This window comes from Semicossyphus pulcher, unplaced genomic scaffold, assembly GCF_022749685.1.
Source record: "Semicossyphus pulcher isolate SPU_LCO1_2020_fin unplaced genomic scaffold, fSemPul1.0.p SCAF_18, whole genome shotgun sequence".
Lineage (NCBI taxonomy): Eukaryota > Metazoa > Chordata > Actinopteri > Labriformes > Labridae > Semicossyphus > Semicossyphus pulcher.
The window spans coordinates 6,512,212-6,527,881 of NW_027211691.1; the positions used below are offsets into that span (position 1 = coordinate 6,512,212).

Below are 15,670 nucleotides of genomic sequence, written 5' to 3' on the forward strand. Positions count from 1 at the left end.
AAGTTGCGTAACAGAACCATAACATAATTAAAGAAAGAGAAAGAGGGTTGATTGTGGACATGAACAGTTGATATTATAAGATAACAGGGCAGTTTTGAACAAACGGAAAGACAATATTAGACTTGTGATTAAAGTTCACCTTTATTGACCTTGAGATTAGATATTCTTTTTTAAGTTGCTTACCTAACTCTATAATATTCTTGCCATTACCAGGATTCTTCTCTAACTACAAAAATTGCAGTTGTTGTCATATGTAGACAACGGTAAATGGTAAATAGTCACTCAAAGTGCTTTTATGCTACATGTCACATTCACCCTTTCACACACACACATTCATACACTGATGTCAAAGGCAACTACGCCTCATATCAGCAACTAATTACATTCATACACCGATGCCTTTGGGAGCATTTTGGGGTTCAGTTTCTTGCCTAGACAACATGTGACTGTAGCAGTCAGGGATCGAACCGCCAACCTTCGATTGGCAGATGACCCACTCTACCACTCAGTCACAGCCATGTAAAAAGCCAATAATTTCACCATTTTGGCATTGTACTTAAATCCCTGAAGGTCAAAACACGACATAATTTAAAAAAAACAAAAACATTTCACAAAACATAACACCTGACGGTTTCACAAAGATAGACTGACACCATAACTTAGATCTAAGTAATTAAAACAAGTCTTAAATCATCTGTTGTAGAAAGCTTCCTAGTTCTCGACTATTTTAGGTATGACTAATTTGAAAAGAAATCTGTGTGATTTAAGATTGACAGAACAACTCTGTGAAAACTCGGCCCTCTTCTGTTCAGCAGCAAAGGTTTGCCTTCAGGAAAAACTCCACAGATCATTTTACTGGCAGAACTCAGTGACGAGTGTAACAATACAGAACGTGTTCTAAAGTTAGACTTTTAGCAGAGCTGATTTGCCCGAGATTTTACATCCTCCACCCAAATAATAACTGCAATTTATTCCTGTTTTCACAGAATTGGTTGGTCCGTTGCGACATCCTTGTTATGTAAAGTAGATCTGTGATTTTTTTTAAAGTCAAAAATATTTTTGCTTATCTGACAGATGGACACATGCAAACACAAACCACTTTAAGTACATCTGGACCAATAGGAAGACAGAAAAAAATAAAGCTATAAGGACAGCAGGAACCCACAGAAGCTCGTCAAATTGGCCTGTGGTATCAGATACAGGTAGGTACTGGTAACCCCCATTATTGGGGCACATATTTGTTTTGAGCAAACTTAAACCATTAAAAATGTTATAATTCTATGGCAGACTTCTGGATATCTGAAGGGAGCAATCTATGTTTCATATCTGTGTGTTTAGAGTTTTGACTGGAGTACAGGTAAAATTTTTGACTCAAATTCCCCTCACACAGTATCTCTCCCTCCTGTCTCTCCTGCGGCCCCCCTGGTGAGGCTTTTGGCTTCTCTTCTGGCTGGGTCCTGCTGAATGTCCATATCTATTACAGATCCTACCCTGCAATTTCCCCATGGCTAAAACACCGTCCGGAACAATAAGTTTAGTTATAGAGAAGCACAGCGATATTCCCCACCTCCCTCTGTTATGTAAAAACCCTTCCAATGGGGGCTTTAGTTCAGAGTTAGCCTAGGGGTAGGATGGGCAACTTTTGAGGTTATTTTTGTGAAACTATCTAACTTGCATGAAAATTATCAAAGAGCAGAACTGCACACTGAACGTTGATAACACCACCGACCAGTTTGAAGTGAAACAGGACCCAGATCTAAAAAAAAAAAATCTAAACATGGGCTTTGCATATGTTAAATGAGGACAGAAAGGCATTTAGTCGGCCTCTCCATAAGTGAATTAATATAAATTAAAAAGAGGTCCAAATACTTTTTGTTTCCTTTACATTTTAGGTGTTTAAATGACCCAACGAGAGAAATAGCGAATAGCCCACACAACATAGTGTGAGCTCACATGTTGTAATCTAATAACTGGCCTGGCTGTTTGTGGATGTAAGACATGATGATCCACTGCCCGAAGGGACATCCACCGTCCCCCAACCAATAAGTGGCATCCAGCTGGGACAAGATTCGTCTCCATCAACAGCCTGGGGCCAGACTCCAGCAGGACGCAGGAATTATATGTTCAGCCCGGCCAAGTGGCGACCATGTCAATAATATTGTGGCTACCATCAAAGACCACCAGGGTGCTGATGCTGTCTTTTTTATTTTTAGGTGACATGAACATGAAACATATCTTTAATGTGTTGCTTTGGGAGTTCTGCTGACTGCGGTGTGAGCAACACAACATCCTGCGGCTAGAGAGTGATGTTAATGATACTGATGATGTTGCACATGCAGATGGTGAACAGTGGACTGTCATTCAGAGACCACCTCATTAATTTTGGACAGACGATAATAACATCTAAGTCACAGATTTTCTTAGCATCACAAAGCAGAGTTAGAAAAGCAGTTATTCTGCCTCAGATTGCAAACACAGTACAATCAAATCATAACAATGGACGTCTTTTTATTCCAAACCTTCACTTTCATTCAATTTATGCAAAGTCAAATAGCTTCTTCATGTATTTTGCATAGCCTGCGGCGTTTTCTATTGAACTAATTTAAATTTTCTTACAATCTGAGATGCTGATGGAGCAGGACTGGCAGGAGCACGGCCTTGAGTTCGAGCTGGGAGGGAGGAGGAAGAGGGACAAAAGGAAGGGCACCAGCAGCAAAGGGAGCAGAAGCGTTGCCTTAGGGAGCAATTGAACTGTAGGCCCCACTTGTAATACTGCCTACATTAAGAATTATTTATCTGTTTGTGTTAAGGAATAACCTATTTACATGGTGGATTAATGTGTTGATTATTTTCTCAATTAATCCATTAGTTTTTTTTTGTTTGTGTAATGTCAGAAATTGGTGAAAAATATTTGTCTTGACTTTTTCTGGCTTGTTTTGACTACAGCCCAGAGATATTCAGCTTACTGTCAAATAGGAGTAAATAACCCGATATTAATATTCAGCAAGCTGAAATCAAATAATGTTAATGTCTTTTTAATTACTCAAACAGATAAATCTAATCTCAAACTAGTCTGCAATGTATACTTATTCAGTGTTTTTTCGACATAACATGACAGCTAAAACATTAGTGGACAGTACTTGGATGCTACTTGCATTACTACAAATAGAAACCAGAACACTTTTGACTGTAACCGTATATCTTTTGGGTTTGCACATGTGCAGATGTCAATTTGGGATTGAAATATTGTTATGGGCCTTTGTCGCTGTCAATGAATAATCTGTCAATCGAAAAGTATTGACACATACTATAAATGGATAGTGAAACCTCCGGTCTCTTTAAATGAATAAAGAACCACAGCCGCAGCCCTCCTTTTGGCACAGATTTCTGTTTGTAGAAAAAAAGACAATTCCACCTCTGCTGCCAACACCAGAGAGCACTGAAGACATTAATCTTCAAATCCTTAACATAGAGGCTTTCACTAAGCTCCAAGGATAATGGCAGTATACTACAGATGGAGACTTACATTGTTGGGAAGTGGTCGGTCTATGAGTTTAATTCTTCTATGGCATTCGTCCCTTTGAAGTTCCTCCCAGCCAAATGTTCTAGGTTGTGGGATGAATATCAGTCAAAGGTGGAGGAGAGTTTAGAAAGGTTGAAGACAGTGGATTGAGAAGTGGGTCTGAGGCAAGTGCCATCCAAGGGTTCCAATGATGGTGAGGAATGGGTCACTGTGGTTGGTCTGGTTTTAGGTGTTGCTTCAAATTTGCTTGTGGGAGGGTGCGATCTGGAATGTGGTTGGAGTGGGTGTAGTGGGGTGCTGGGTATTTGCATATGTGTGGCTGTTGAGGGTGTCCAGTGTATGTTGAGATGTGGTTGCAGTGGAGGCTTTGGTGGCGAGGCCAGGGAGGAGTGGCCCCTGGGCGGCCCGGAATAAGTGGATGTGGGGGGGGATGCTTCAGAGTCCATGATTTGCGGCTGAGGTGTTTTAGTCAAAACTGGCTGACTTGGTGATAGCAAAGGGTCTAAACAATTGGGGTTCCCTAGAGGACTGTGTGCCTGTTGGTGGCTGAAAGTTGTTTTGGTTGGGCAAGTTGGGAGCGGGTTTGGGAGGCATACCCAACGGTCGTTGGTCGTGTGGGGAAGAGGGGCTGTAGTTGAGGTGTGTGTGGCTGGTTGTTCCTGTTGCATTAGGTTGCTTTCTTCTGATAGTGTGTTACATGGGCTTAGGTGTCAGGACAGACTGTAAGGTGCCCGGGACTTGGGGAGGGGTGGGAATTGTTGTGACTCCCCTTTTCCGACCACACTAGGCTAAGGGTTGTCATGCCTGTGGGTTGTGTGGGGAGGGTGGGCATTGTGATGACTGAGGGGCGGGTGCTGGTTGAGGGGGGGCTTGGTCTGGTGGGTGTTGTTGATTACAGTAGAGTTCATGTAATATGACCATGTTCCTGTGCATACATTGTGTAGTGTTATCTGTAACTTTTGTTCTGGTTTCTGCTGTTGTTGCGGCCAATTTAATTAAGTTGGTGAGTCACTGAACCTGTCTAAGCATACCTGGGGGAAATGTTTGTGTGGAGATGGCTGTGTCTGCTACGTGTTTGAGGTGTACTGACTGTATGAGTTTGAAGTAGTGTTTGCTTGTCTGTTGAGTTTCTGGGTCAGGTGGGTGAGTCAGGGGAGTTGTAGGTGGTTTGGTGTAATGTGTGTCTGTTCGTGTGGGCCTGTGCTGTGTTGGATGTAATATGTGTGTCCTGTTGTGTGCATGTGTGGTGAGTGTCATGAGTGGCTTTGGTGTGGAGTGTTGTTTGAATATTCTGTGTATTGGCTGTCTATTCATGTTTGTCCTGGTCAATTACACCGCCTATTCTCTGTTGTAATATTTCAAATTGTTGCGTGGCGAGGTTCTTACCAGTGGAGATGGGTGTCCTCATCTCCTGGTGGTTCTGGGGACGTATTCTGGTCTGGGTGGATCTTGCATGTGTTCTTTGAGTGTGAGTTAGAAATCGAAGTAATGACTTGTATGGCATTACTCCAAATTAGTTGTGGATAAAAGTCCTAAGTGGTTTAAAAAGGCAACCGCAGTGGCAAAAGAGCAAAGGTTAAGGTGTGGTTGAGCAAATTCCCCGAAGTTTGGCAAAACTATTGCTTTATCAGAGGGAAGAGAAAAGGATCATGCAGATGCAACGTCATGTAGAATATCCTGCCCTTTCCCACAGTATTAAATTACCTCTGCAGGGCTTAGGTATTTAATAACCTTACAGTTCTTAACAGTTTTACTTATACTGGACATAATTATGTCTTCTTACCTGCAGCTACAATTCCACATCATAACAGACCCTTGTGGTTCTTACAGCCATACGTTTGGTCTGAACACTGCCTTGTCCATAGTCAGCACAGAGGTAAAGGTCAGGCCTTTAATGCTACACGTCTCTCTGATAAATCCAGTGTCGAAATGAGTGGTTAAATGTTGAATGTAAAGTCTATTCGAACCTGCATTAATAAAACCTTATTGGACGTCATCTAATTCATATCAGTTATAGTAAAGTAGGAAGTTAGGTGACGTTTGATTAAGTAGGAGACAGCGGTTGGGTAAAACACGTGACTTGTACTCAGGAGTCATTTGTTTGCCTCTATACTCAAACTACAACATAATGTAAAGTACCTAATTTGTTTTAAACCTCATAAAATGTGCCCAATAATGAAAATGTGCTAATATCACCCAATACTAAACACATAATTTTTGTTGGGACTGTTCTCAAAAGAGAAATGATAACATATGTCATATTGGCTTTGTCCCACAAACAACATTATATTAATGCCCTCTACAATACAAATACAAATTAGTAATAAATATTTAATCAGTAGGAGATTTAAGCAGGATGAGAGAAACAATCAAGTCCAGCAAACAACTTAATTATCTTAATCTTCCATTGTAGAAATAATACTGAGTAGCATCAGTCAATTATGGTATCATAACAACCCTTCATAAATCCTAATAATTTGTTGCTTATAGCATACATGATAATGGTATCACTCTTAAATTACTTGTATCTTTTAACATAGACTATTTTCTATTTGTGTTTGGCATTTGTTCCTAGGTTTCATTGTGGCTTTAACACTTTTGTCAGACAATACATGTTACAGTTGTTATTTCTGTTGACTCTGTCAGATGTCAAAATGTTGACTGTTGATTTCCTGCCAAGCTGACACACAGGATCTATGCTTGCTTTTCATTTTCTCTTTTGTAGCCCTTTCTCAGACACTGAAAAATATATTGGTAATTTCAGTGTGTCTTTGGGAGTTTGGTGGTACGGTGTCTCTGTACAGCGTCTCTGTTCTGGATGTCTGACTTGACGCTGGACAAATTTGGGAATAGCTTGTTCTTACGACTGGCCTTCATACCCTCGTCATGCTGCACTTTGTGCAAGCAAGTTAGTCGTGTTGCTTTGCAGTGCAGACACAGGTTTCATGCTGTCTTTGCATCTTTTCTTGCTTAAAGGTCCCATATTATGCAAAATTCACTTTGGAATGGTTTTCTAACAATAATATGCGCGTCTACTAACCCCCCCAAAATGAGAAAAATCTATCCTCTCCCTCTCTTGCTTGCTCCACTTTTCAGAAACTGTGTGCTGAAACAGCCCAGTTGCAGCTTTTCCCAACATGACGTCATGAAGGGCAATAACACCTCCTCCAGGTTGGTGACCACGCCCCAGATAAATGTTTGGTCTGCTCCCTGAAACTTCCTCGCGGGCGCTATTTTTTTCCTTTCACAAACGCTGCTCCGGTAAAATAAACATGGTGAAGGTACTGGCAAAGCACGGCAGTTGCTATCGCGATTACTACAACATTTGCCCTGCAGCTACGATGATAACTTTATGTTGCCACTCATGTGTCAAATCGTTGGAAAGCTACGATCAAGCTCAAGATTCGATTGATATTAACCATTAAAAGATCCAATCACCACAGCGGGTGCAATCAACGGCAACAGAACATAAACAAACATTTACAAAATTGATGAAGGCTCACTGTATTCCACTGATGCATATTATTTTCATAAATTCCCTTCTGGTACATTGCTAAAGGTCCAGATGATATAATCCAGTAAAGTATTTAGTCCAAAAGCATTATTCCATCAATAAGTATCCACGGATCGCCGTTCGTCGTTACTAATTGGCCGTCAGAAATGCCGCATTCCCCCGTGTTTTTACTGTAATAACTTCATATTCCCTTTGAAGTGCCACTCCGTTCCGCTATCAAAGTGGAGGCGAGCTTGTTAGTTTTCTATAGAGGTCTCATTTGAACCAATAGGAGCTTCCATTACTGATTCTCAGCCTACAATAGCCAACCAGAGTCGGTGTTGAAGGAAGGTGCCTGTCCCTCTTTGACTGAAGGCAGAGCTGGCCAATAGCAACCGAATTAGCGCATGGTTCCGGAGCGCAAGCTACAACCTCTTCCAGAGAGGGGCGTGAACGGGGCGTGGACAGGCACAGCTCATTATCATTTAAAGCTACAGACACAGAAACAGCTTATTCTCAGTAGAGCTCAGTAGAGGGAGTTACAGGCTGGCTGAAGTCCAGGAACAAACTAGGTTTTTAGGCAACAGACTTCAAATTGACTACTTCTGGGACCTCTGAGACCTATGTGAACTTGCTGAAAAGGAGTATAATATGGGACCTTTAAAGCTCCTGTGAGGGACTTTCATTTTGTGTTGATTTTGTCGCCCCCTGTGGACAAAGCTTAACCTCTTATCTCTTTGCTGATTTTGTCCTGTACATGTTTAAGTGGTGGTTTTTAACAAAAAATCTCATCCTGCTTTCTTTAACAGTCATATGCATCAGTCACTTCATTTTTTTTTTGCTCTAGAAAATGTAAACGAAGGCAGCGTGCAGTTAATCGCTTTGTCTGACATCTACCCCCTGCCAGTTTCAGGCATTAAAAATAACTATAAAGAAATAATCAATCATGTCACTGATGGTCTGGTTTGCTTTTGTAGCTCATATGAAGTAATCAGAATTAATTTCAGTCTGTTTCATAACCAGCGAAACACTCCTCACAGGAGCTTTAACATCACTTGCCCTAAACCCACAATACTAGGGATTGATATTCGATTAATTGTGCAGCCCTAGTTTTCTCAACAACAAAAAAACCTCCTGCTCCTTTTAACAGTCAAACGTACCACTCACTATGAATCTTTTATGTGGAAATTAATGATTAATTAATATTAAAATTAACTTTTACATATAATAACAGAAATCTGTATTAACTTAATTCCACTACATAACCAGTTAAATGCTCCTGACAGTACATGTTAGTAAGAGTGCAGTAGAAATGCTATTGTCCATTAGCGTTAAATTGTTAAATTACCTAGCTGAACAAATGTAGTTATTTTGATCCAAACCCTGCTATTTTCCTACTTCTGACCAAGTTTTTTTTATATCGAAAGCATATCGAACTGTTGTGGGTTTTTTTCACTTGATCTTTTTTTTATGAAGCTGTATATTTGTATGGTGTTTTTTAAAGATTCTCATCTTTGTAGAACCAAAAGGCTTGGGGCTAAGTGCCATGGACTGAATTGAGAAGTCAAACAGTATTTAGAGGCTGTCTTTTGGTGAGAATTGTTGACTGTATTAAAATATTTAAAGGATATGGATGGTGGTTTATCAGTTCATATTTCTTTTAACAAACAAATTTTAATATTGGATGGAAGAAAAAGTACTTCTTTGCACATGTAGCAAATACTGAGCTTGATTCTTGACCTCACATAGTAACATATTATACAGTGGCCGGGCACAAGCTGTACATTTGCATCTTAGCAGGAAAGAGAGTCAAACAAAGGTGAACACCTGCAGAGTCTGGGTCAGAAAGAGGTGACAACTCTGCTCTCATGTCAGCTCTTGTGCTTTTGTATGACTTCCTGTTCAACTTCCAGTTATACACAGAGACTTTGTGGCTTGCTTTGCAGCTTTTAACAGAGACAGATTTTAACTGATAAACAAAATGTTCTTAACTGATAACTTTTAAAGATAATAAAGGAAACTTAAAATGTTTATAGCATCAAAGAGAAAACGTATCTTTCTTATATCACATCAAGCAGATTATATGTTGCTTAAACAAAATGCAATCACACTCAAAGGGCAAAATCATGAGCAAAACAATCTTAAGTATGTATAAGTAACTTTAAGCTGCCAGATGACTCATTGCATCGGCATAATCCTTGTGGAGATTTCCTCCTTACATCCTTTGTTTTGTGCCTTTTTTGCCTCTTCAATTTGTTTTCAGATTTAATAACTGAATTTTATCAGCCATCTAATCCTAAAGACGGCTGACCTAAAAGGCCATATGAAACAAATATAACAATTATTATAACATAATTATTCTATTCTTTTAACAATATTGAGTTCATACATCCTTTAAAAAATGTTTTAAAAATGTAATAGGCTAAATAAGATGTTAAAAGGTAATTAACACCATTAAACAATGTTGAAGTGAGGTTTTATTTTCATGTATGGTGTTACGGCCACATGACCAGTGTTGTAGTTAAAGGAATAATGAGTAGGATTTTCCTAGAAAACTAAAACATAGACTTTTACAAATATAATATAATATAAATCATAACTTTTGGGCCTCTATACATGTGTGTTGGTGAGTGTGTGTGCAGACCCTTGTGAGACCCTTCCCTCTGCATCTATTCTGTTGTTCTGCATTGCGTATAGGTGAGTGTGGGAGTGCTTCAAATTAGCAACTGGGCCCCATTCAGACCGGCGAACATGGCGAAAGAGTGATGCAGAGTTGGCCTTCTTTCTGTTGGACAGGTAGGTGCCTCAAACCGGGTAGGACAAGCTAACCGACGGTTAGCATGCTAGTGCAAAGCTAACCGTGATGCTGTTGGTGTTAGCACAGTGGGGTGGGCGTGTTCTCGCACAAGAGAGTGAGCTTCTGTTGACGAAGAACCCAGGAGGAGGGGCCCGATTTGAATGTGATGTTGACAAAATGCAAGGAAACATCCTACTTATTATACTTTCAAGATTACATCCCGTGGTTTCATGGGTCAGAACCTACATGGCTGCAGAGGAAAGCAAACGGCCTAAAAAGAACCTTATTCTACACGTGGTCTAAGAGGCGCACATGGTAGATTGTCTCTAATTTGTTTCATAATTGGTATGAATGCTGAAGGCAGTGTATAGGTGAGTGTGGGCTGACTTTTGTCATTCATACAATTAATCGTTTTCAAGATATTCCTGTTTTTACTGGAAATTTTGCTCATTCAAATGAATGGTGGAATGTTCAAAAATTCAACATTTTCAACCTTTTTCAGCATATTTCAACCTCTTTCAAGACTTCACAGCTCATTTATTCATCGACTCAGAAACTTCATTCACACGTCTTTCAGCTTTCTTCACGTCATTTCAATTTTTCCACATCATTCAGTTTTTTCACAGTTGCCTTTCAAAGCACATAAAGTTTCAGTGAAATGTTCAACATCAGAGTGCAGGATTTCAAATTCAGAGGGGGGAGGCTGCTGAAAAATAACTTGGACACCTTCTAAACAAATTGTAACTGAGCCCACAATTTTCACTCCAAATACATTGATATTGAAATTGATGATACATTTGGTATCAAATCGTAGGTATTCTTGTGCTGCTTCTGTTACATGGGTACTCAAAACCAAAAAATGTACACCTTTGCCTGCAGATGCCCAACTCTCACAAAAACTTGACCAACTGCCCCTTCTGCTCCAATGTTAAATATTTCTGGAGAACTCCAAATGGATGCCCTTTTGTATTTCACTGCCCTGGCAACATTTTTGGCAGTAAAGACATACAGTTCAGATGAAGGCTTCATCAGACCCTTATGATGGTCACATTTATGGTCAGGTGTTTTCACCTTAAATCTCATTAAAACTGCCAAACTAAGAAGTCACACAGCTGCTACTCATGGACCATTGCCACGGCAACAGCTGAGTTCAGCAGAAGGTCACTTGAGGTCAGTTGGAGCTCAATTGACACACATACAAACACACAGGACAGACATTTGAACACTCTCTCAAGCATTTTTCAAGGCTGGTCTTCCATTTTAAACTCCTCCATCGTCCTCATCACCTCCTCAGTCATCTTCCTCACCTCCAGACTCACTCTCATCACCTTACACATCTTTCATACTTCTATTCATTCATCATTGAAGCGCTGCATTAGCAGATTAGCGTCAGCTCTTCAACAACATATTCCACATCTTTCATACATGACATTCATTCAACATTCAAGCACAGCATTAGCAGGTTAGTGTAAGCTATTCACCTGACAGCATTCACATAGCACTTTCTTGAGAAATTGCATTTTCTAGTTTCTCTCTGTTATGTGCAGCAGAAACGTGCCTGCATCAGTTTCTAACCAGAAATACAAACCAAAATAGGTTCAATATGTGGAACAACAAAGTATTTGGTATCAGTAGAGTCTGAATGAAAAAATGTTTATTCAGGAGACAAAAAAATGGGTGTCTCTGCACATGCAGTTTCACATATCATGGTAATTTTTTTCTTCATGTCTGGGTCTTTTATATAGGTTTAAAGTAGGGGTGGGCGATATGACCTACAATTTACATCAAGGTATTTCTTTTCCTTTTAGCAGTATCTGTATAACATTGCCATATTAGAAAATGAAAAGGTAACATGATTCTAGCTTTTTTTACGCTATTATCAATGTAAGGGAACACATCAATGTGTTTTCATGTACATATAAACAATTAACAATTATACATGATATTATTTGGGACTTTAAAGTTTATTTTCTATTTTACCAAACAAAAATCCCTCCTACTTTTACCACACTTCAGCAACTACAAATAGACTTGTAGGCTGCAACTGGGTTACTTGTCATCTGCTGTTTCTAACGGTGTTCAAATGTATGTTTAATGGGGGTGACCAGCCTCGTGACGGTGGGACATCCATCCATCCATGATTAGCTGGCTTGCTAAGCTAGCTAGCTTTCACTTACCTTTAGTTTGTTCCCTTGATGGTGATCGGTGTCCACATGGGTTGAAATTGATCCAGGATATAAATTCACAATTCGAACGAGTGAACGCAAGCGAGACGATGAGAGAGAGAAAGAGAAAGATAGAGAAAATCAACAAAAGACATCTGTATGATTCGTGGCCTTTCAGTGTAACTACGGTTATTATGCCGCACAGGGAGGAGACAGACATTAGGACAGCAGCAGATATGACACAGATCTGTGTGTGTTTCTCATGCTCCACCTGACTTAATAAAGTTGCGATCTGTCGGTATTTCCGCGCACAGTTATTATAAAGTATAAACTATGTCTCCACATGCTGTCATATGTCCATATGCTGTGTAGTTCATATATTTCACTGATAAACACAGAGCTGTAGAGGATCATCAGGCTTCATGATCAAACAAAGTTTCTTATCACGTCATCACTTCAGTCCGTACTCACCTGTCCCTCCCTCCCTCTGTGCTTGTGCGCTGCAGCTCTCTCTCTCTCTCTGTGCTGCAAGTCTGCATCACAGTGTTTTTGTATTATACGATGATGCAGGTGAATGAGGCTTCGTGTTCATTTGCATACAGAGCGGGAACGTGAGATCTGATCACAAGTGGCCACTGAAGATGCATTTGAGGGGCTTGTTAATGCTAGGTGTGAACTGCTGTGCTTAAAGCTGAACACTTGACACACCTATACCAGGTCTGATTGCGGCCTGAGAGGCGTCAATATTAATGTCAGTCTGTTTCATAACCAGCTATAAACTCATTGGGAGGTTTAAAACTTCACTGGCGTGAATAAAACTTCTAGGATACTTCTTCGAGGACAATTCTGACAAAACTAAATGAGCATGTATAAAACGTTTACATTTTCCAGATTGTTCCAGTCAGTACAGTCTGCACGTGAGCTGCAGGGCCAAATCATCTGGTGCATTTAGGTCCTGTGTAGATCAGAGTTGCAGCAATGAACTTATTTGATACATTTGCTTAAATGCATCTAAAATAAACATTTTACTCAAAATGACATGTTGAATTTATTATGATTTTCTTCAAGTATGCTAAAAGGACTTTTTCATTTCTCAAATTGTCTTCTATTGAATTAAAATGATCATTTAGCCATTTTTAAGGACAGCAGAAGAGCTTATTTTAAACACAAACCCTCTGATTCAAAGAACAGTTCACCTGCTAAGTGTTTTTTAAATGGGAAATTAACTCTCTTGTAAACAAACATCAAGTATTGCTCTCAAACCGCTCTTCTTCCTGGAATAATTCAGACCTTGATAACCCAAACACAGCGACCCCCACTCCTTGTTCCTCCCCTTCGGTTTGAAGGTGGGTGTAACCAACAAGGGCTGACATCACTGCAAAAACATGTTGTGTAGAGCTCATATAGTTTTAGTTCTGAGGAAGTGAAAGTCAGACACTGTGTCACTGAGAGGGGAAATGGCGCAGAAAGGAGTTCAGCTGGACCAGGAAACCTTCTGTTGTTCGATCTGTCTGGATCTACTGAAGGATCCGGTGACTGTTCCCTGTGGGCACAGCTACTGCATGAACTGTATTAAAGCCCACTGGGATAAAGAGGATGAGAAGACAGTCTACAGCTGCCCTCAGTGTAGGCAGACCTTCACACCGAGGCCTGTCCTTTTGAAAAGCACCATGTTAGCAGATTTGGTGGAGGAGATGAAGAAGACTGGACTCCAAGCTGCTCCTGCTGATCACTGCTATGCTGGACCTGAAGATGTGGCCTGTGATGTCTGCACTGGGAGAAAACTGAAAGCCCACCACTCCTGTCCGGTCTGTCTTGCTTCTTACTGTGAGAAACATCTCCAGCCTCATTTTGATGCAGCTCCATTAAAGAAACACAAGCTGGTGGAGCCCTCCAAGAAGCTCCAGGAGAACATCTGCTCTCATCATGATGAGGTGATGAAGATGTTCTGCCGTACCGATCAGCGGTCTATCTGTTACCTCTGCTCTGTGGACGAACATAGAGGCCACGACACAGTCTCAGCTGCAGCAGAAAGGACCGAGAGGCAGAGGGAGCTCGGGGTGAGTAGACAGAACATCCAGCAGAGAATCCATGACAGAGAGAAAGATGTGAAGCTGCTTCATCAGCAGGTGGAGGCTATCAATCGCTCCGCTGATAAAGCAGTGGAGGTCAGCGAGAAGATCTTCACTCAGCTGATCCGTCTCATGGAGAAAAGACGCTCTAATGTAGAGCGGCAGGTCAGATTCCAGCAGGTAGCCGAACTGAGTCGAGTCAGAGAGCTTCAGGAGAAGCTGGAGCAGCAGATCACTGCGCTGAAGAGCAGAGACGCTGATCTGGAGGAGCTGTCGCACACAGAGGATCACAACCTGTTTCTACACAGCTACCCCTCACTGTCACACCTCAGTGAATCTACAGACTCAACCAGCATCAATATCCGTCCTCATAGGTACTGTCTGGCTGTGACAGCGGCTGTGTCAGAAGCCAGAGATAAACTACAGGAGGTTCTGAGAGAGAAATGGACAAACATCTCGCAGACAGTGACTGAAGTGGATGTTTTACTGCCACAACCAGAGCCTAAGACCAGAGCTGACTTCTTACAGTACTCATGTGACATCACACTGGATCCAAACACAGTAAACACATGGCTGTTGTTATCTGATGGGAACAGAAAAGCAACAGTAATGAGTCAACAGCAGTCTTATTCTCGTCACCCAGACAGATTCACTGATTTATTTCAGGTCCTGAGTAGAGAGAGCCTGACTGGACATTGTTACTGGGAGGTGGAGAGGAGAGGAAGAGGAGTTTGTGTAGCAGTTGCATACAAGAATATCAGGAGAGCAGGCGACGGGAATGAATGTGTATTTGGATACAATGACAAATCTTGGGCATTAGATTGTGACAACAGCAGTTATAACGTTAGGTACAACAACGTCCACACTCCTGTCTCAGGTCCTCGGTCTCCTAGAGTTGGAGTGTACCTGGATCACATAGCAGGTATTCTGTCCTTCTTCAGCATCTCTGAAACCATGACTCTCCTCCACAGAGTCCAGACCACGTTCACTCAGCCTCTCTGTGCTGGACTCACGTTTTACTGGCCTCCTGGAGACACTGCCGAGTTGTGTCAAGTGAAATAGACTAATTTAAGGGACAGCAGGTTAACGTCTGTGTTTTAATTCTTCAGCTTGATTTTTCTTCATGTTTGTTGTCAAATTTATGGGCGGTACTTTGACATCTTGTCATGTGTTCCATAAATGTTCCTTTAAGTAACGCTCCTTCCTGTGTCTGTTTAGCCATGGAGGCTTAGTGTAGTATCTGACCTGAGATGTGAGTTGCATACACAAGTGGCTCTGGAATGTGTGATGTAAGCGTAGTAAAACACTGGTATATGCCCTGTCTAAAATGATGTATCAGGCGCCTCTCGGTCTGAAGGAAAAGGGGTCCTCGCCTAATGTAAACAATATGATAAGGGAAACATGCACTCACCTCGATCATATATGAGTGCATGTTGAACTGTGATTCGAGTGAGACACTATTTGGCTGAGTGTTCTCCCAGGTATTCTAGAAGCCTGATCGATGCTGATACGTTGTAATAAACCTACTCTTATGCAAACAAGTCGGTGTCAATGGAGGTTCTTTCATCACCTGCACATCATCGACAACATTTCTCTGCGTGAAAATATAAACTATAAACT

General features: G+C 41.0%; 1 protein-coding gene across 1 annotated transcript; it reads left to right on the forward strand.

Annotated features, from left to right (window-relative positions):
• The first annotated feature begins 13,435 nt into the window (after positions 1–13,435).
• LOC138596213 (tripartite motif-containing protein 16-like) lies at positions 13,436–15,112 on the forward strand. Its single transcript, XM_069667828.1, has one exon. It carries the CDS (start codon positions 13,436–13,438, stop codon positions 15,110–15,112), a length of 1,677 nt encoding a protein of 558 aa, XP_069523929.1.
• Positions 15,113–15,670: the final 558 nt, after the last annotated feature.